The 22,410-nt window shown below is 33.3% G+C and overlaps 2 protein-coding genes and 4 non-coding genes across 6 annotated transcripts; 3 read left to right on the plus strand and 3 right to left on the minus strand.

Moving 5' to 3' along the window:
• Positions 1–100: 100 nt before the first annotated feature.
• On the minus strand, positions 101–1,477 carry LOC133292281 (chlorophyll a-b binding protein P4, chloroplastic). The gene is made up of 3 exons (XM_061490683.1): positions 1,224–1,477; positions 546–961; positions 101–441 (listed from the first exon to the last, which is right to left on the minus strand). The coding sequence occupies exons 1-3, from the start codon at positions 1,433–1,435 to the stop codon at positions 305–307; spliced, it is 765 nt and encodes a 254-aa protein (XP_061346667.1). The 5' UTR covers positions 1,436–1,477; the 3' UTR covers positions 101–304.
• Positions 1,478–6,287: 4,810 nt separating this feature from the next.
• LOC133292233 (expansin-A10-like) lies at positions 6,288–7,478 on the minus strand. Its single transcript, XM_061490623.1, has 3 exons — positions 7,355–7,478; positions 6,755–7,067; positions 6,288–6,594 (listed from the first exon to the last, which is right to left on the minus strand). Exons 1-3 carry the CDS (start codon positions 7,476–7,478, stop codon positions 6,288–6,290), a joined length of 744 nt encoding a protein of 247 aa, XP_061346607.1.
• A 1,190-nt stretch (positions 7,479–8,668) lies between these two features.
• Positions 8,669–8,741, minus strand: TRNAA-AGC (transfer RNA alanine (anticodon AGC)). The gene has a single exon. It is a non-coding gene; the product is annotated as a tRNA-Ala (tRNA).
• A 4,643-nt stretch (positions 8,742–13,384) lies between these two features.
• LOC133292296 (small nucleolar RNA R44/J54/Z268 family) lies at positions 13,385–13,471 on the plus strand. Its single transcript, XR_009748894.1, has one exon. It is a non-coding gene; the product is annotated as a small nucleolar RNA R44/J54/Z268 family (small nucleolar RNA).
• A 508-nt stretch (positions 13,472–13,979) lies between these two features.
• On the plus strand, positions 13,980–14,056 carry LOC133292298 (small nucleolar RNA snoR122). The gene has a single exon (XR_009748895.1). It is a non-coding gene; the product is annotated as a small nucleolar RNA snoR122 (small nucleolar RNA).
• Positions 14,057–16,914: 2,858 nt separating this feature from the next.
• TRNAI-AAU (transfer RNA isoleucine (anticodon AAU)) lies at positions 16,915–16,988 on the plus strand. The gene has a single exon. It is a non-coding gene; the product is annotated as a tRNA-Ile (tRNA).
• Positions 16,989–22,410: the final 5,422 nt, after the last annotated feature.

Below are 22,410 nucleotides of genomic sequence, written 5' to 3' on the forward strand. Positions count from 1 at the left end.
TTTACTTGTAGATTTTTGGGATTGATTCAGTGATCCAAGCTGTAAATTTGAATTTTGTAGAAAATTAAGTAATTTTACATACACTGGAACTCGAGTGTAGTGGTCCTAGAAAACTATTTCTTGAAGTAAAATGTTTAATTGTTCAGCAATTGGCTTGAATCTAAAAAACAACATAAAAAAAACATCTTAGTTCCTCTGTACATGAAAATAGTTGATTCTTTACGATCATGCCCAAATCTCTCAAAATTCATCTATTCAGGATTACAAGAGAATGACACAGGTTTTCATGTCAATGGTTACAAATTTAGTTGCCGCTCCATGTTTGGACAATGGTGTTGTGCCATGGATCTGAGAGATGTTGCAAGAGGTTGTCAAATGGCCCTTTGCCCGTCACGTTATGCTGAACCAGAAATCCCAAGAATGCCAACATTGCCAATCTCCCTATATACATAAACATATATAAACACAAAAGGTTAGGTCCACATCACAAAGAAAAAACTCTTGAGCAGTTTTGATGTAGTAGAGAGGGGGAATGAAGCATTTACCATTGGCAATTTCCTTCTCTTTAGCCTCCTGAGTTGGTGCAAAATTCAAGGGGTTAAAAATGCCACCAGGGTATCCAACCTCATTTGGGGGTAAACTGTACTGCTTAAAGATGGGGTCCTGGTTGACACTTCCAGGGTTCTTAATATCTTGCCATCTCCTGATTTCCACGTAATGGAACAAAATGAACTCAATCACAAAGAGGGTTGAGGATGATGCAAAGTATTCTTCTTTCCCAGCATCATACCATTTGGGGACATTCATGATACCAATATTGGTGAAGACTTCAGGAAGCAACATTCCTGCAACACCCAACATGGCCCAACGTCCATTTACAAGCTCAGCTTGAACAAACCACCTCAAGTTCTCAGGGTCCTCAGCAAGCCCCAGAGGGTCAAATCCATTATCACCAGGAAGACTAGTTATGGAATAAGACACAAATATCAACAAGTTAATGATTATAGCCAAAAAGATTTTATTCAACTTTCATAGAACCAATTCCAAAATAGTTAGTATATATTATACGGGGAAAGTTAAAAGTTATATTTACATAATTTTTTTATTTACAAATTCTTACACACTACACTAAACATGAATGACCTGTCATGCTTCAAGAGTGTATCATCTGTCATATTTAGTATAATTTGTAAACGGATCTCTCCCCGAATTATATTACATACCTGCCATTTAGATAACCTGGGGAGGCCAAGCCTGGTAACCACTCTCCTTTCCTGGCTTGAACCTTGAAAGATGAAAATGAAGGAGACCCTATTGGTCTAACACTAACAGCCACTTCCCTGTTTAGTTTAGTAGAAGAACCAGTAAGGAATCTTGATTTGGAGGCACATGGCCGGAAAAGGGTGGCAGAAGCCTGTGTGGTGACGGTGGCCATGTTTAGTAGGAAATGGAAAGTGTGGCTTGCAGTGGCAATGGCAATGGCAGTGGCTGAAAAACACGATTTCATGATTTGTATTGCCCTTTGAAGGAATTCTTGTGGTTCTTGCGCCTTGTGTGTTATCGACCGTTGCTTCTCCTGATATTTGAGATCGGACGGTCAACATGCATTTTGGTTTATCCTTTTGTCTGGTTGTTATATCCACAACTCTATTTCTTCGTTGTTATTGGCTGTGGAAAGATATTGTGGGGTCATGGTGTGCCGCGTCGGAATATATATCTTCTAAGTTCTAAAGCTAAAAAAAAAAAACAGTCATGTACAATTGTATCCAATTATTGCTAGACACCTGGCTGGGCTTGTATTCCATTTTAGCTAAGTTATACATTGTTACAAACAATAAAGCACGAAACTTTAAAAATTCTAACGTGTCATATTTGATATTTTTTTGACACTTACTTATATTTTCGACACTCCAATACTTGTTACAAAGACTCAAAAAAAATTCAAAAGTTACGTTGCGTTAGCATTTTGAATTTCAACTATTAGATTTGTTAGATTACGATTACGATTTTATTGAGTTTAATATAAATATTTGGGATATATTATGTTTCTTTGCAAAATTGATGAGTATTATAAGTTTAGCTTTATTTTTTTGTTAGCAAGATAGATTCCTTATCATTAATCAATGATAAGGTCATGCCTACCTTCCATATCAAGTATACCAAGTAGCTAGTATCCTTATATTTTTATGGGTATTTTGACTTTACATAAAATATAAAAATATAAATTAAAAATGCATAATTAATTCAAATAAAACTTCAAAAAATAAATTTAAAGAATATATTTCAAATTATAAAGATATAATAGATAATTCCTAAAAAGAAGAAAGCATTCTGCGTAAGGAATCCAGAGAGGGAGAGAGAGAGAGAGAGAAAAAAAAGCTTTATGCGTAGGCAAGAAATGGCACAAATTCTGACAGTCATGGAAATTTTGTGTCACAGTTAATAAGGCAACCAAATTTAAATTGTGAATAATCAATGAAAGGCACTTGCTTCTGTAAATTAACGAAGTAAAACAAAAACAAAAAATGTTTATAACGTAAAATCTGCTACATAATGGACTCCTGAAGTTCTAATAAACTGTGAGTGTGACATTATTTCTTTTTTTTTTAGTAGGCAGTGTGACATTATTTCTTTAATCCTTAATTTGGTGTGTTTAGGGCGTGAGATTTTGAAAAAAGGATTTTTTTTATATCTTATTTATTTGAAATTTTTTTTTTTTACAAAAATTAAAACTATTTTGCATTTGGATAGTACATGAAAAATATTTTTAAATAAATATATTATTTGGATGTTAAAATAAAAAAAAAATTATTTTTCATCTATAAAATTACTAAAAAAGCCATAAAACAAATCATAGGAGCGAATTTGGTTGTGGTGGAGGGGGTGATAATGATAGCAGCGGCATGGTAATGGCAACAATGACGGTGGTATAGGTGGTGGCAACGACAATGATACGGTGGTGGCGACGATAACAAAGGAGGTAGTGGTGACGGTGACAATGGAGGTAAAATTAGTTGGAGTTGGCATTATAGTAGTGGTGGCGGCGATGATAATGGAGGTCGTGGTTGGTGGCGGCAAGGGAGGTGAGATTGGTTGAGTTGAGGTAGGGTATGACAAGTTTGGATTTTGAAAAAAAAAAATTAGAAGCTAAAATTTTTAGCTTTAAAAAATCCAGTTTTTGACTTTTTTTTTTATGATTTCTCTTTTTTAAAAAACAGACATCCAAACACATATTTTTAGTGATAATGAATTTTTTTTTTAAAAAAAAATAAATATCCAAACAAGCTCTTAAATAGTTGTAAAACATTAAAGAATTCACACGGCGAACTCAATGAGATTTTGCCTAAGGAAGTAAAACCGCCAACGGAGTTGGCAAAGCGGATAACCTGCCCCGCCTCCAACCCGCCTTAAAATAATCCAACTTGCCCGGTTCTCCTTTTGAAAGTAGGCTGCAATTTTCAACCCACCCCAACTTGCCCCTAACCTGCCAACATATTAAGAAAATGAATTTTTTTCCAAAAGCATACTCTTTGCTGAATATTATAGATACAAGAGGAAATGATAGTAATCCTTGTTGTATTAAACTACACAACATTGGTGCTATTATATAGCAAACCAATTGAAGAATACAAAGACACACTCAATGTGAGACTTCTACACTATTAACACTAACACTCTTAACACTCTCCCTCAAGCTGTAGCATATAGATCATATGCTACAAGCTTGATACATAAATAATACTCCCATTAGGAACCAAAAACAACAATGCTACATCAACGAAATGAAATGACTAAGTACAACAAATCAACTGGAATGACCATCAGTGTGAAGAGCTGATAAAGAGACAGTGCTGGAATGGACATCAGAGCATGGATGGTGCCGGAATTATCATCGGCAAAGACAACTGAGCTAACCAGTGCATCAGCATCAAGATCCCTCTCAGACATTTCATTTAACAGTTGATGAGCAGCCGTGGTTTTCCCTTGACTATGCTACAAGCTTATTACAAGAAAGACCAAGTAACACAACATCAAAATAAATCTCCTAAATGAGAAACCAAAATTCAACAATGTGCTAAAAATGGCGTCGAAATGAACATCAACATGGAAGATGCCGAAATGATCATCGGCAAAGACAATTTTGCTGGAATGACCATCAGCAACATGGACGGTGCTCCCCCTCAAGAGAAACTTCTAAATAGTGCCCGAATTATCATCGGCAAAGACAATTTGCTGGAATGACCATCAGCAACATGGACAGTGCTCCCCCTCAAGAGGAACTTCTAAACAGTGCCGGAATTATCATCGGCAGAGACAATTGTGCTGGAATGACCATCAGCAACATGGACAGTGCTTCCCCTCAAGAGGAACTTCTAAAGAGTGCCAGAATTATCATCGGCAAAGAAAATTGTGCTGAATGACCATCAACAACATGGACAGTGCCCCCCTTAAGAGGAACTTCTAAAGGGTGCCAGAATTATCATCAGCGGAGACAACATCAGCAACTTGGACAGTGCTTCCCCTCAAGATGGATGATGAATAGTATAAATACTCCATCTTGGGAAGAAAGAAGATTAAAGAAAAACAAAGCTTCGCGGAATCGGAAAAGTCGCAGGAGATGGCGGTGGGTCGTCGGAAAAGTCGTCAGAGACAGTGGTGGATCGCTGAAAAAGTCGCCGGAAAGTCATCAGAAAAGTCGCCGGAGACGACTGTCAACGGTAGACGACGCGGTCAACGGTGGGTCAGTCAACGACAACGGTGGTCAACCTAACAACTTCCCAAGGATCATTCTTTTCTGATGCGACAGATCAGTCTAAGCTGCAGTCACAGAGCATACAAAGAAAAACCCGAAAAAGAAATAGCAACGGGAATCCCTCAAGGAGAGGGATATCTCTCTATAACCATATTGAAATTATGGAAAATAGAACTAAGTTAAACGGATTAAGATTCCTCTTGTTAGGCTCTAGATACTATATTGAATATTATAGATACAAGAGGAAATGATAGTAATCCTTGTTGTATTAAACTACACAACATTTGTGTTATTATATAGCAGACCAATTGAAGAATACAAAGAGACACACTCAATGTGTGACTTCTACACTATTAACACTAACACTTTTAATACTCTTCATAGATATAAAAGATATCAAATGATGACAAAAGAAGTGTAAAAAATATTATTAATTGTCTGTCACGATTCGAACCTGTTTTGACTTGTCGTTAAGCGGGGCGGATTGAAAATCTCATCCTTAAGCGGCGGATTGAAATTTCCAACCAACCGTCACCATTTTTGGCGGGTTAAATTTTGCGACCCCTAAATTATCACCACCCACATTAATGAAATAATTTAGACATTATCCGATAATCCGAACTCTCAGGTTAATGGATTGTCAGATTTCAAGTAAATTTTCTTATAAATAATGGATTCAACTCGCCAGTTACACACTTTTAAAAATCAATAACCATCCTCTCACTATATCTTTTTAATTAATTTTTCATGAAAAAGGTCATAAATCTCCGGTCTGATGAAATGAAAGGGCTTTTCATTACTTCTTTGTCAGATTTTGACATCATGCGCTTAACCAAATATCAAGAAGTTAGTTTCGTTGTTCCAAGTTTCAACAAGACAAGCAAAAGAAAACTGGGCACATAGATACATTAATACATTACCACTACAAAAGTGTAGTCAACTTCCTGCGTGAATTGCCTGCATGGAAGTTATAAGAGTTTATTGAAACATGAATTTCAATTACATAATCATGGAGTGCCCTTAAACCTGGATAACCTGTTCAATAAGATAAAGACAATGACTTCGGAGGCGAGAATTTCAAATTCTCGTTTTTAGCCATTGAATTTCATGTTAGGAGAAGCCATTCATGTGACCGGAAACATAATTTTATTCATCTATGTCTTGCATAGGTTCTTATACAGAATACAATAACATATGGAAGCAAAAATGCTTCTTTTATTTTCTTTTCTTTTTCTTTTTCTTTTTTTTTCCGCTAAGCTAGAAAATACCATACTTTCATAACAAAAGTTCTGGAGAGTGATGAATGCAACCACTTCCATATCAATAGAGAGCAGAACAAAATTCTTCACAATCCAAATGACCAGGGCCACCTTAAAATAAGCCCCTCTCATTTATTTGCTCCTAATGACTCACTCCTTTATTATGTTACTCTTACTATTATACTACTAACCATAAATAATAATATAGTAATTTTAAGTGCCAAAACTTCCATAATGAGTACTAATTGTAAAGGGTTTATGATCCTCTCTGTCTCTTAAGGGAATTGTTGCCCTGTGAATGTCTGGCCAAAGGACCAGCTATGTGGGACAACATCGTAAGAGACCAAGGTGTGCCCGTCACTAGTGGTAACCTTAAATGATATGCTTTGTCCATTGAGGTAAGCGTTGTTTTGCCAGTTCTGACCCCAGTTCCTAGACATAGGTTGCCAATTAGTTCTTGAACTTTTGATGGAAACTGCTTGAACATCACCAGCACCACCAACGTTGGTGATTAGGACTAGGTTGAAATAAGAATGGCCATTCATTGTGAATCTAATGCCTCCTCTCTTTTGACATGGGACCCTGCGTTTTCATCAATAAAGGTAATCAAAATACTTGGTAGAAACATAGCTTTCTTAAGTCACTAGTAACCAACATGGCAAATATATAAAAATTATGACACATCCTGATAAGATTAGGGAAAGAGACCTTGAATAAGAAAAGTTAAAACAAAATCAGCTACCTTCTGTAAGCTACGGGTACTATGCCAGCACTGTATTGAGCTATTTGTTGGAAGACAGGCTGAGAGAGATCAAAATGTTTAAGGGGTGGGTTGCACCATCCACCTGCATCATTTGGGAGGGCATTGTTTGGTGGGCAGTAATTGGTGGCAGTGACCACAATTGAGCCTTGAAGGCACCACCTTTGGTTATTGACACACTTAATCTCGAAGCAAGCCCCGCAGCTAAAACCATTGTTGAACAATGCTGTGCTTAAAGCAGCCGTGTCAGTCCCATAGCCCTGGCTATATAAGTTTCCATATCCACAAGCTCCACCTGCAACAATGCCCAAAATGAAGGTTGTGTTGTTGTTATTCCCAAGCCATTTTTGCCATGCACAAGTTACACCATTTCTACTTTTCTACATAGGGGATATTAAGAATAAATGTTGAGGGTGACCAAATTAATGTTCATTAGATTTACAAGATATGATTTCTACTTTTCTACATAGGGGTTATAAACCAGTATATACTCTGAAGAATTTAAAAAAATGTATGAAAGAATCATTTGTCTAGCAAGCAGCTTATTGTGTGACATAAACATAACAGTAAATTGTGACATACCCATTGTGCCAGAGGCATCACCCCCTCCATAGAAGGTTGCATGAGCATCCATCCAACCATCACCGTCTGCATAAACACCTGATCCCAACAGAATCCCCACCAAGAGAAGGCCCAGAAACGCCATCTTTCTTGCACCTTAATAGAGAGGGAGAAAAGTGAAGCAGACAAGTTGTGAGGAAAAGCATAGTAGCATAGGTGGTGAATAAATAGATGCTGCTGTGGAGAACAGTGCTTTTGCTTAACCAAAGGAAATTGTGAAGTGTGGGGACTCTAAACCGCCAAGTGTAGCTGTTTCGTTTTTATGCGGGGACAGGACACTTTTTCCTCAAACCACGTGGTTTTGAACCTTTTTTGTGTTTGTTTGTACCCAAAACTCAAATAGAGTTAGAGTTTGCTGAGTACAAGTAAAAGCTGTCATGGCTTCTAGGGGGTGCAACAAGCCAAGAAGGTCACATTTCCCTTACACACTTGTTACCATTGCTAGCCGACCGTCAAGTAACCTTGCTGCTTCATACATGTGCTCACACTTGCTGAATTTGACCCTTTTCTGAAACATTATTCAGATTTCAGGCTAGAAGAGCTACATATATGATCCTAAAATAGACATCATCCATGCAGGTATGACAGAGTATATGGCATATATATAAAATATAGATTACATGGTTTCCAAGATAAATAGTGAAACCAAAGATTCTTAATTAACTGTTTAAGATCAAACTACTAAAATTATAACATTTAATTTATTTTTGTATAAGTTGTGATTTTCTCACGTGACCATATTTTTTTTTTTTCACACGAGAGAGTATCAATTTCTTTTAAAATATACTTTGTTAATGCATGCTAAGCGGTGTGTGAATTGTGATATTCGTTCGGTTATGCCGTGAAGACGTAAGGTTACATTGGGAGGAGCAAGAACAGCACATTCTCATTTATTACTCGCATTCCATTTAATGCTAATTGGTTCTTTGATAAGCTGATTTCACAAACAAGGAATTAAAGTTGCACTGGTACGTGGAGAATATTCGTATAAACTAGTTTATTCTTCCAAAAGTTAAACAATCTTTATCCATATGAGGGGTGTTTCTCCTTGTAGTTTATAATATAGTCCATGCTCCATTCTTCATAACCATACCTTCTACTTGAGTTCATAACCTTTCTTGCTACTGTGCTCCCTACAGAAAATTTCAACTGTTTCTTTTGCGATTCTCTTGTGATGAGTATGACCAGTATGCTTCTTACCAATCTTCTTTGTTATGTATTATGCAATTGCCCTATACAAAGTATTACCAATTGTTTAAAAAAACAAAAAAAAAGTGGAGATGCGGGGTATCGATCCCCGTACCTCTCGCATGCTAAGCGAGCGCTCTACCATCTGAGCTACATCCCCTACATTTTATTAAATTAATAACTACTTTAATTAATTTGTTTTCTATAGAAAACAATTTACATTTGAACATTTTATCCATTGGAGAATAAAAATTAAATAATATTTTTATAATAAAATATTATATATATATATATATATTATTCAATTCTTAGAGTACAATCGTTTAAAACATTCATCACTTTTTTAAGGATTTGTTATTTTTCATGTTATAAAAAATAAATTTATTTCCTATACTCATATAAAAGTATGCGAAACTTATATTTTTTGTTTTTATATGGACTCACTAAACTTCATACATTTTTATATGTGTGTAGAAAATAAATTTATTTCTTACGTTAATTTTTTTAGTTAATGACAAACGCTTTCAATCTCATTGCTGCCGCTCAACAGAGTTTTGAGAATTTTTTTTTTTTCGTAGACAGGGTTTTTAGACTTTATTTATTTATGAGAGTGTACCAAAAATCATTATGTCATGCAATTACGACTCTACGATGTTAAGGAGAAGAAAAGATATACTGGACCGGGTGCATGTGTACCTTGACCAAAAGTAAAAAAAAAGTAGGATATAAATGGAAATAAGCAAAATGACAACGATAAAAATGTCATACAAAATTTTCAATTTAAGAAAAAGGAACACCTAATAATGGTGTTCCGGGACTACAATAACTTTTCTCGTTAAAGAGATGGGTCATAACTATCTAGCTCCAATATGTATGTGATGCAAAGCTATATGAATAACAGTGTTTTTTTTCATTTTTATGAATGACCGACAAAGCACAACCATCCTAAACAAGATGAATTTGGATCCTTTTATGTAGAAAAATAATTATGTGATTATGTTATTTAATCATAATTATTTATAAATGATGACATAAGAAAGTAAAAATTATATAATTTTTAAACAAGTAATTATGATCAGATAACATAATCACATGATCAATCTTTCATATTAAAGAATTCAAATCCAAACAAGATAAAGTTTGAAACCACTTTGAATTGGTCAATAGTCAACGTTCACACATTAATTGAGCAAATCTCCCCCATCACTTTAATTCTTCGTGCACCTTTTCATTGCTTTAGTTCGGTCATGGTTTTCTCATAAACTCACTAACTCCTGCAAGTTATTTATTTTGGCTATAATATAACGGAAATCATGCTCTCCTGTTGTTGTAGGATAGCAAAAAAATTTCCAACACAAATTTATTTTTTGTGTCACTTAATTTTTTTTTTCTTTTTTAATATAAAATATGGAACTCACATTTAAATTATCTTTACTTTTGTTCTTTCCTGTTTCCATGCAACATAAGAAAACATGAACCCATGATATAATAACCATCATTTACATACATACACATCACCATGTCATTTAGTAATGCTGGCAAATAGTTAGGTCTAGCGGTGCTCTTTGTTTTTATTCTAAACAAACACAAATGAATTTCATTTTATTTTTTAACTAGACATGTCGGTCTAAGCGAAACTCTACTGTGGAATTGTTTACAGGAGAGGGAGGGGAATAAGAAAAAATAAGACAAAAACATACAATAAAACAATAATTATAAATAAATATATCCTTGTTAATAATTTATTATTTACACAAAACTAGTAGTGACACCATAACATAGGCATTCGTTCCTGAGAATAGAAGACTAAATTCAATTTAAATGATTTTGAAAATTCTTCAAAATGTATAAATTTTAAAATGAGAGTCCAAAGGGTGCTGTTTTCTATTATATAGAGTCAAAAGTTGTACATATTTTTATTAATATTTTATTATATAATAATAATTTCTACGGTATACCTTTCATGCAGTTTTTAAAAAAATAGGAAGAATCCATTTTCCATAAATATATGAAGAGACAAAGAGAAACTATAGAGTTTAATTAATAAAATCTAGTCCTTTAATCAATAAACCAATAAAGAAATAGACTTGTTAGGGTTTATGAGAAGATATATTTTTATAATATCTTATTATGTAGTAACAATTTCTATAGAATAGTTTACGTGCACTTTTGACAAACTATAACAAATTTTTTTTTTCTAATTTTACATGAAATTTTTTTTTCATGTTACACTCACAATTAAAATGTGAGATCAATCTTCATTTTTGTATTTTTTTTATTTTTTGTGAACCCCACTCATCCATTGTGTGTGTAACATAAAAAAATACTTATTAAAAAATTAATTCCCTTTGGATAAATATATAAAATAAGGGGAAAGAGAAAGTGTACAATTTAATTAATAAAAAATATTTTAAAACTAAATATAAAAAGCTAGTGATGTTGACTTGCTATATTCTTATTTTTCTCCTGTAAGTAAGTTTATCACTTTTCTATAACTCCGAATAATTACGTGCCTGGAGTGGTGCCAGTACCTTGCCATGATTGTTCACTTTCCACGTGACTAATTATCAACAAAGATTGGCAAATCAAACAATGAAAGATACCCTCGTCTCCTTTACGAACAATTACAAAATATTTGGCAAACTATCAGGCACTAGTGTATATATTGATAGCAAAATCACAACATAAAATGTATGCCTTTGTAATGTATATTAGTCACTTTCTCAATAAAAACGTCATGCACAATGGCTCATAGTGAGTAAAAAGTAATGTTCGGTGAGTCTGTGTGCGTACCGATACCATAGATACATGTATATAATGGGACACTTGTATGAATGGCTAGTTTTGGGACCAAATATCAAGTATTTTTTTTTAAAAAAATAAAAATTGAAAGACTTAAACTACACTCATAATTGTAAAATTCAAATCGGTCTAAACGGTTTTAACTCATAAAATTCTTATGTCTTCAACATCTTCAATAGGGATATAAATAACTCATGTCAAAATCAAGTTTTAATTTAAATGGGTCAGACATATATAAATTATTTCAAGTCTGACTTGACTTATTCGCTTGATATAAGATAAAATATAAGCTCGATCTGACTTGTTTTTTAAAAAATAGAAGGTTTGACCTCACCTATTAAACCTATCAAGCCATAAAAAATAACATATTATATTTTGTAAATTATAGGTTATGATTACGATGTACAGTAGCTAAACACAACCACAATATTGATAATTTAACTACATTGTTGACAATAAAAAAAATGTATCGTATTAATTTTTAATTATAAGATTAAATTTTAATTTAATTTCAAATAAATTAAAAATTTATACATGCACGCATGCACGCACGTGTACACATACACATATATATTTGTATAAAATTGAGCACAAAGTATTTATTTTAGGCTTTTAGCATTAAACAACCATGATATTTAAACATTAGATAAACAACCACCAAACAAGTGAAAATCAATCAAATATGACTAATAAAATAAAAATATATTTGGTAGTCAATTTTTAAAATGGCAAGATTACATTACAATTCAAAATTTACAGAGACAATTCACCTAAGGAGAACAAGATATATACATGTATGCAACACCTATAAGTCAAATAATATATTTTATTAATGGAAATTTTGAAAAGAGGCAATTTTATTAAGGGGCGTTTGATATAAGAGATTTTTTTTTTACCAATAAAAAAAGATTTCGAAGAATATAGTGAAAAACATTTTTTCCCGGGTAAGTTATGAAAAAGTGTTTGATAAGTCAAAATTTTACCAGAAAAGTTGAGTTAATTTACTAACGTTATGTTTGGTTGATGATAAAATATTGATAGGAATCTGATCTAAAATGACCAAAATACCCATCATTTTGAATATTGTTAAAGGCATTTTAGTCTGATAAGTGTTAAATTGTTTTTACCTCTTGCTAAGGAAAAAAGAATACCATATGTGGGAGAGGAAAGTTAATTAGCAATGTATAGTAGAAAAAAGGATTCATGAAAAAAAAATATCTCTAGATTATTTTACTTTTTCTTATACCAAACATGGTAATTTTATTTCTCCCACCCCACTTTCCCATCGTTTCATTGAAAAAAAACCCGTGCCGAGAGAAAAAGGTGATGACAGTTTAGGTGAGCTTGTCTCTAGTCAAAATCCAGAGATGGGCTTGTTTTTAATTGCAATCCATTTCACTGATTGTGGCCCAAATTTTAATATTAATTTCATGCGCCTGTATAAAGAGAACAAACAAACAAACGGTCACTTCTCCTCCTATACCCTAATTTCTCCCATCTAGAGATGGCTGCCAAGGAGAGCGGAGGAAACCACCTCCTGACGGGACGGTGGAAGACGACCTCATAGAGATGGGTAAGAAAGCCGCTTGGAGTGTCAGCTATAAGATGAGATGAGAATTTATGGAAGGAATTTCCACAGCAGCAACCAAAGCCTACAGGTTTTTCTTCTTAGCGTTTTCCTTTTCTTTTTTTTTTGTTTTATTAACTCCAACGTGTTTCGATTGTTGTGTGCCTATGATGGGTTTAAATATACTCAGAGATTTATTTCTATGACATCAATTTCGAACTGAGGCACCAACTTTATCTCCACTATTCATGCTCAAAAGCATGTGAAAGTGCTTGTGAAACTCAAGCTTTTTTCTCCCCTTCCTTTCTATGATTATTTCCGTTCATTAGCTGTGATTGCTATCTCTGTGCTCTTAATTCGTGTTCTGCTTTTCTGTGCACATTCAAAATCCGTGCTTGTAGTTTGCAAAAGCACTATTTTTTATTTTTTTCTTATGCGCAAATGATGACAAAATAGACAGGGACATCAGCACTCCAAAGGAGATTGATGACTTCGTCTAATGGGAATCTCTCTGATGCATTTATACGAATTCTATCTGTTTAAAAACAAAAACTATTGTGTGTGTGTGTGTGTTTTTTTTTTTTTTTTAATACAAAAAAGAAAACTGTTGTGTTTTATTTGGAGCTTAGACATATTTGGTTCTCTTTCTAACTATTGCATTTTTTTCTTGGAATGATCATTTCCGAATTGATTTCTCTTATGATTTTGAAGTATTCTGGAACTACATTCGTCTATTGGCCCTGATGTCTTCTAATATCATGAATTTTGTTTCCATTTTTCTTCTTTGTTACTTTTGAAAACTGGATGTTAATTTAGGCATGTTTGGTTAACCCCATGTTACAGTGTGCGAATGGAGCTACATCTTCAAACCAATATGTTTGGTAGCTTGGGTTATGTTTAAAGAATAGGTTTGAGAAAAAAAAGTTGTTTTTTCAATTAGGTCTCAAACCTTAGTTTTTGCAAACTAAAATCCACACACACACTACTCGACCTACAGAGATTATTTATTCAGATATTTGTTAATTATTTGGCCAATGATGTACTCAATTGCACGTATAATCAGAAGTGTTTTTGATGATATCTTAATTGTCACTACCTCTGAGGCCATAACCTATTGAGAATATATTATCTCTGTTGTGACATTTGGTCTCATTTTCTGGGGTTGCTTTGAATCTTTGTAACATCTCACATGCCTGCTCTATCTTTTTATTATTAGTCTAATTGTAAATTACTTGAACAATTTATATTCTTTTTGTTATTGCGTATTGATTTGAACTTGAAGTAGGCGTTAATAAGTTATCAAGCAAGCTTGCATTTAAGCATTAGGGATTTCACTTGTCAATGAGTTGCAGTGTGGGTCTTTTCTACAAAATGTGTAGTGTTTACCTCTCACCCTTGTTCTTCCCTGAGTAGCATTTGGGAAAAGAAAAGTAGTTTCTAAAGCCAATGAAGATGGTGCCCGTATGAAATATCATATATGTTACAAGCCTGATGATTGTCCCTAAGAACGGAGATTTGAAAGTTGCATTTGTTGAAGCCTGATTGTTTTTGGGCTCCAAAACAGCTTATGTAATTAATCCTTCAATATTGGTATTTGATGAAGGCTTGTAATGTGTTCAAGAAAAACTAGAATAACACTTCTAGACTTGGCAGAATATACAGACTATTTCGTATAGGGAGGGGCCCTGCTAAAGTGTTTTGTTATTCCTTCTGTTTGTCCCTGAACTTGATATAAAAGTTGGAAGCTCGTGGTTTTTCTTAGAAAATATTGTACCGCTCCCTTATTAGACTGTTCGAAAGGCCTTTTCTTATTTCCAATCTTTCAACAGACAATCACCTAGCTAGCTTACTTTTTGAGATGCCATGGTCTGACACCTTATTCACCCTCACTTAAAGCATATATTGGGATTTTTGGCAGCAGTACTATTCATGGTTTTTTCAGAATGAAATTCGGATTCATTTCATAGGCCAGAATTAAAAACGGAATACAATAATGTTAAAGGCTATCGTAGTTTAAGATTGGATATATTTAGTAGCTCGCGTATTTACTTTTGAGTAGTCTGGAAATCATCGTATACTCAAAGATTATTGTATTTTGAGGATTTGGTTACGATTTTTTTTTTTTTTTTTTTCTAATTCTATAAAAATTGGAGTTTGTACGTCAAACTTGCTGCTTTGGACAACAAGCTAGGTCATGGGACTGGCGAAGAAGATTTGGTGGGGGTATGTGCTGCTAGCTGTAATTTGGATCTCGCACTTGAATGTAGCCTTTAAGTTCAGTGTTATTTTTTGGGAAATAGTAATTTCATGTTACGGAAGACTACTATTTTTTTTTTTTTTTGGGTAAATTGAAGACTCCTATTTTTTGTCATAAATACTTTGATAATTGTACTGTTATTTATTTTATTTTATTTTTTAGTGGTGGGTTTAATCACTTTGTGTTTTAGCATAAGGTATATTCTCTCCTACAATATGAGAGTAGATAAGCCCTATTTTTATATGGGAAAAATGATAATACATTATATTAATATTTCTAGTTCGGATGCTGAATAGTTCAGTTTCCTATAGGTTAGTTTTGTAAATTTAATCATTTAAAGTTTAAATTTTTAAATTTTTAGTCTTTTCATCAAGTTTAGTCTACATATTAATAACTTTTATTAGATGGTTAAATACCAAGATATTCAAAAAACAAATTAAAAATTTATATAAAAATAAATTGTTAATGAATGTGTGACTAAAGCATAATTCTACTTGTTATCAAAAAAAAAGAAAAAGCATAATTCTACTTTTTTTCTAAAAACTAAGCGTAAATTGTTATGCTTACTTTTATGTTAGTGAAGGGGGAATTCGTCTATTCTAGCTGTCAAGGAAAATTTCTTTGCAAATACATGTAAAAGATAAGCTCTTTTGGGGAGATCTTTGCCATATCGAAAGATAAGAGACTGACCTCCTTAACTAGTATATGGTAATAAATCATAATCAATCATTTATTTTATTATAACGACATATGGTCCACCAGTGAACCATTTTTAACCTGGTCCATGTTATACGAATTCCCTCAAATACTAAATACAAACTCAATTACCAACCTTATTGACTTGTCAATAAGCTCTCTTAATTTTTATACATGTAGTCATTTCTTTTTGTCATTCAAAGATACACTGAATATATAACAAAACGAACGAGAATGGCTCCCTGAATTGTAAATGACATTATGCCCGCCATTACTTAAAAAAAAACTGCGGCCATTTTCAGTATACGACCTTGGATTTCATTCTATTTTCAATCCTTTTCAAGGTGGCATGTACCCAAGATATTTCGGGAGAGTTATCTAAAATGTGTAACCCAAAAAAGAGTGTCACAGCACCTGAGCTTGAAAAGCATCTTCTAACCTCTTGAACTTCTTTGCGTGAATTCATTTGTTTATGGAATAGGATATGTTCATTCATATTAGGATAAAGGTGGTGTGGAACTGAATAGTGACACATTTCTGAACAGGGATATAAAGGAGAAATCCTGTTTTTTATAACAAAATGAAATGGATCGATAAGCAAAGTGTGTGCTATGTGTTTTATAGCAACCGGATCATTGAAAACTGATTAACTATTTATCGTTATTTTATGAGGCCATCATCACGTATTATTCTCATATAAAAGACTCTACTCTCTCGGGTTCTAAATAACTGTCATTTTAGATGTTCAAATATGGTTCAATCATGTATTTATTTACTTTGTTTTCCTACATTATAGATAAAAACCTATGGTATTTCATTAAAGTCACACTTTTGCTCATAACTCCTCATTGGCAAATATCGTGAACGTGCCAACGACAAAGAAGAAAACGTGAATATACCCTTCAAACACGATGTATGGGACCAGAAGCACTTTTTATTAATATATAATTCCCTTGCAACTGGACACTCAAAATTTGTGTTTTATCAATAACTTTAACCATACGAACAGATGGCCTATTAGCTCAGTTGGTTAGAGCGTCGTGCTAATAACGCGAAGGTCGCAGGTTCGAGACCTGCATGGGCCAAGTATTATTTTTGTACTCTGAATTGAATGCTCACTTAACACGTGGTTTCTTTCTGCTGGCCACTTTATTAATCTATTCTCATGTCGTGAGAGCAAATGGCACAACTTCGAGTTCCTTTTGCTTTTCATTTCTCCTTTTCTTATCATTCTAAATTTCTAATGTTGAGAAGTGATCACTCTTCATCCACCCCTTTCAACTTTCAATAGTGGTGATGGCACAAGAATTGGAATGCTACCCATAGTAACAAGAATTGTATACTACTTCTGTATTTGTTTGTGTTAAACCTCAGGACTGTAAAATAAATGGACTTCTTGACATTGTTAAACATCGATCATGAATTTCTTTAATGTAAATGCATATGCTTACTTTCCTTTTTATTTCATTTACTATGTTTTTTTTTTTCTAGTGAAAAGAGAAGGAAGAACAACATACACCTTAAACAATCGAAACAAATTGGATTTAATACTATTTAACTGTTGGTAAATACGGTTGTAGGAACACAACAAAAGTAGAGAGACTGTGCTTGAAGTCAATGGGAAAAAGGATCTTTGCTTTCTTTATCAGAAGAAAAGTGGTTTCAAGTTCCAGGTCTGCTTACAGCATATCTCAAATCTACTAAAGAATTTTTGTATAGGTCCCAATATACGGTTTTTACTTACTTTGGTAGCATGCCCATCATAAAAATGGTGTGTACGCAATACTCCTGAACTTGTAATAAAATGTTATAACTTAATTTTTTTGATAAATCACAATGAAAAACGTGTCTTCAATATTGCTACGTCATTTTTTTTGACTTGGGTGGGTTTACTAGGTCATCCTTGGGATAATGGTAGCAAACACAAAGAAGATAGACTCGTGTAAGTTTGGAGAAATTTAATTATAAAAAAAAATTATTGCTGAAGGCATGTATTCCCTGTTTTGTATTCTATTTTAAAATTAATTATTATAAGAACTATTAATTTAAAAATACTCAAGAAAAAAATATTTATTTTAAGGTTAATGTTTCTCATATTATAGAAGATAAATTTTATCAATTTATCTTCTACACACACATAAAAGTGTGTGAGGCCTATGTGGATCCATATAAAGAAAAGACTGAGAAAAAAAATATAAATCTCACGTACTTTTATATATATATATAAAATAAATTTATGTTTTACAAACTTACTGTGTTCTCCCATTGCATGCAGCATTGAAGGAATTTAAAAAAGGCCCAAACTAAATTGTGTGACAGCTAGTTGGAGCCATGGGAGATTTGGGCTTACAACAGGCTAGTTGGGCTGGCCCTCTCTCATATTATCTAGCCCTAACATGGGCTTGACCTTTCTTCTTTATAAATAATAATATCACTAATGTTTTGTTTCACTTTTCTGACACTTATGCCGTGCTGTCCAGAGATCACTTCAATTATTGGCGCCACAAGGTTGTAGCATATTACGCTTTACTCCAAAGTCCAAAGTTTTCAAGGAAATGTCAAAAAGATGTGAACTTTTAGATTTTCTCTGCTAAAAGCAATTCGAAATAAACTATAAATGTGTTGTACCACTCCTTTCATATGTTATTATTCGTTAAGAATATCTTAATGTCAGTTGTCAATTGCGGATGGGCTGGAAAGTGGACACGCAGGTTTGGCTGACGAAAGATTGTGTGTAAGTATTAAAATCCCAACATTACTGGTTTCTATGTAATGCCTCTAGTTTAGGTCTTATCAAGTCCCACATATACCCTACCCTTACCAATTATTAGGGAATGTTTACCTTTAAAAGTTACCAATTATTATTAGGAAAATCATTTTGAATTAGTTTGACCCATAGGTTGTATGAATCATCCAATAAGTACAGTGCATAGATATATAATATAGTTGATTTAAATGGATGACGAACATGCGAAAACTGAACGTAAGTTGTGGCATCATCTGTATGCATTTTACTTTAGTGCATGTAAACAAGTAGAGAGGTGTGCAACTAATTATAAAAATAGCATGCTAATCAGTGTGCCTAACCCAACCTTTTAAACCAATCAATTTATTGTATAGATCCTCCTTTCAGGTGAAAATGACAAAGAAGGAGTAAAATGCATTTTTCTATTACCATTATCTGGGGGAATGATTATATTGTTCCAACAACACTTTTGACTCATGCAAAAATGCATATTTTCAACACCTAATACTCTTCGTTTCGTCATTGTATCCTTTAATTGGAAATTTATTATTATAAGCATGATTCATCAAATCCACTAAAATCATTTTCCTACTTCTTCTTTTTTTCGAAAGAAAAAAATTGACATACGAACGGACGTATTATGTATGTTACATTATTTCTACTTTTTAATATGAGATATTATCTTTTAGGGGCTGGTTATATTTCCTACATATTTAATCTTCATACTTTTATTATCTTTTAATCACCGTTAGAATGAATTCAAATTAATAGTCTCAAATACAATAATTTTTTTTTTTTATAAAAAAAGGTTACATACTTTTAGATTTTGTTTCTTTTTCTTCCATTCTCTCTCTTCCTTACTTTTCTCAACAAATTACACACTTCTTGTTCTCTCTCTTTGGATCATTAATTTGAATCCAATCTAATAAATGATCGGGCTTGGGCTAATTTATCAAATAAGATGGCCAAGACTTTTTTAAAAGTCTATTTAGCTTAAAAAAAAGATTTTACTTTAGGATATCAAAACGTCTTTTAGGCCTAATAAGCTGACATATTTAAGTAAATATAAATAATATGTTATTATTATTCTGTTAGAAAGCGTACACTTATTGACCAATTTGAAGGGTCTTGGCCTATAGACCTACATAAAGATTAAGGACCATTGAGAAATAGGTTTGTTGACTTATTTAAAGGCCTTATTATAACGTAGACGGGTCGTTTGGGGATTTTTTTTAATATGGACCGGCCTCATGATTTATAGGATTCACCTTTACCAAAAAAGGAAAAAATATTTCCATTTAAACCCTTATCTTCTTTACAAATTCCATCAGAATCCTTTTTTTTTTTTTTTCATTTTTAGCTAAGGACCATTGGGTCCCGGCCCACAATAAACAACCTCGTCGTTTGGATGAATTATTAAAAAAAATAACTTTTTATAACTTATTTTTTATAATAAATCTTTTAAAAGTTATAGTTATTTTACGTTTGAATGAGCCACATAAAAAATACTTTTAAATCAAACAAGTGTATTTGATATTACGTTTTAATCCAAATCCTTCAGGAATTAGAGTCATTGGTCATTTTACTTATATAGTCTTCACTTAGCCCATTACTTACAAACATGTGATCAAGATTAAGTTTTGTGATGGTGATGGATGGTGGTATCTAGGGGTGTTCACGATCTGGATCGGATCAGTTTTTAAGCAAAAATTATTCGATCTAATCTCCTCGCTTTGATCATTTAATCATCTATTCGGTTTGAATTTTTTTTAAAATCTAATCCGATCCAATCCAATTTTACTCGGTTTGGATTGGATCGATTTTTGATTTTTCGAAAAGCCTAAAATTTTAGTACTACAAATCACTAGCTATATCAAAATAAAACAATACAAAGTTACAAACTACTAAAAATTCAAATCTTCAAACTAAAACAAGTCTTAAAATTCATGAACAGTTAAATAGATCAATAGACAATAAAAAACTAAAACAAGATAGTTTGCTATCAATAACATCTAAGATTGAAGTATACAAAATAACAAGATTCCAAGCCACTATCTTTCAGAAATAATAATACATAATACATTGGATCGGTTTGGATTGGATCAGTTTTCACCAACCAAACTGAAAATTGATCTAATCCAATTAAAATATGTGGATTTTTTTTTTTCTTCAGATTTCTGTTAATTTGGTTATCGATTTTTCGGTTCGATTATTGCGATTTGAATTAGTTTGAATCAGTTGATGAACACCCTAGTGGTGCCTTTTCACTGCTAGAAAAAGTCTTATTCACTAACGAAATTTTTTTACTAGCTAAAATACTCATGTACAAATAGAAGGACTTTAAATAAAAGGAATTACAATGATGTTATTTGTGACACCTACCTCCTCCACTATACCGTACCTTAGTTTTCATCTCCACATTTTTTTTCACAGAAGGTTCAACACTCTCACACACTTGTTCTTCTTCTCTTTTCCACCAAGAAGCTCAACATTCTCACACAGAACACACTCATCTTCCCATCACCACTATCCACCTAGTGTCTTTCAACTTCAACCTCGTGCCTTTCTTTTAGCTCAAACAACACCTTTACACCATCATTTTCACTTGCATGTGAAGAAATCCCTTAGGGAGCGTTTGGTTGAGGAGAAATTTTTTGAATACTAGGGAAATAGAATTGATAGGGAAATGGAAAGAAAGTTAGATAAAGTGAGATAGATAGGAAAATGTTAAAAAAAGTTGTTTGGTGGGGAAAAACTTTACTGGGTGTTTTGCTTCATTTTCCTAGCTATCTTTGAAAAACCACATACAAATTGGCTTTCCTAACAGTAGATTTTCCTAGCTATCTACCACAAAATGCTGAAATCTATGCAAATCACTTAGATGAGGAAATTGAAGGAAACCGTGAACCAAACATGGCTGTTTTGCTTTCCCACTTTCACCTGCATAGACATCCTCAAGAATACCCCCAACCAAACACCACCTTAGAGCCTCGAGGAGGGAGAAAGACCCTCACTTGAAGGAAAACCAAGGGCCATCACAGAAGTTAGCTGCAGTCAAAGTCACAAAGGAAGAATAGAAGTGGAGAACCAAGGAGACCAAGCTACACGTTAAAGCTTCAGCGGGTAAATCATGAAACTTTCCTCCTTACTTTATTTAAATTTAAACATCTTGTCTTGTAGTTGATTGCATTTTCTGGAATGGTAGATGCATGGGTGAAACTTTTATGTTCACTTTATGTTTGGGTTGAGAACTCAAGTTTAAAGTTTTGTTGGGGTATGATTACGAAAATGGAGGTCAAGCTAATTATGCATTAGATTGGAAATTCATTAATGTAGGTTGCATGTGAATTTTTTGTGCTTTAGATCTGTTGAATGGTAATTCTAAATTGGTGCATGTTAGTAGTGTCTTGAGTCCATAACCCACTGTTAGGCTTCAGATGCCAAGACTTGCAATTTGGCATTGCTCGCTAGACATACTCACTTCAGTGAGTAGTTCAACGAGAAACTACCCGAAATGAGTGTTCTCGGACATTCCTCACTGATGCAACTCGCTTCAGTGAGCAGTACTCTGTTGACTACTCTCTTGAGTTCCCTTCGTTGGTGCAACCCAATGAGGGTGTCAGTAACCTAGAAATATAATTATGAAATAATATCTATGTTTGATTCAAATGCCAGATTGCTTTATTTGCTATTACTATGATGGGAAAGTTGTTGTTTGAGAGAATCATAGACATGTTACAGTTATAATTATGAGTATTATA

Source organism: Gastrolobium bilobum, unplaced genomic scaffold (assembly GCF_033153095.1).
Source record: "Gastrolobium bilobum isolate Gb01-03AN ecotype WA unplaced genomic scaffold, APGP_CSIRO_Gbil_v1 utg2182, whole genome shotgun sequence".
In the NCBI taxonomy this organism is placed as follows: Eukaryota; Viridiplantae; Streptophyta; class Magnoliopsida; order Fabales; family Fabaceae; genus Gastrolobium; species Gastrolobium bilobum.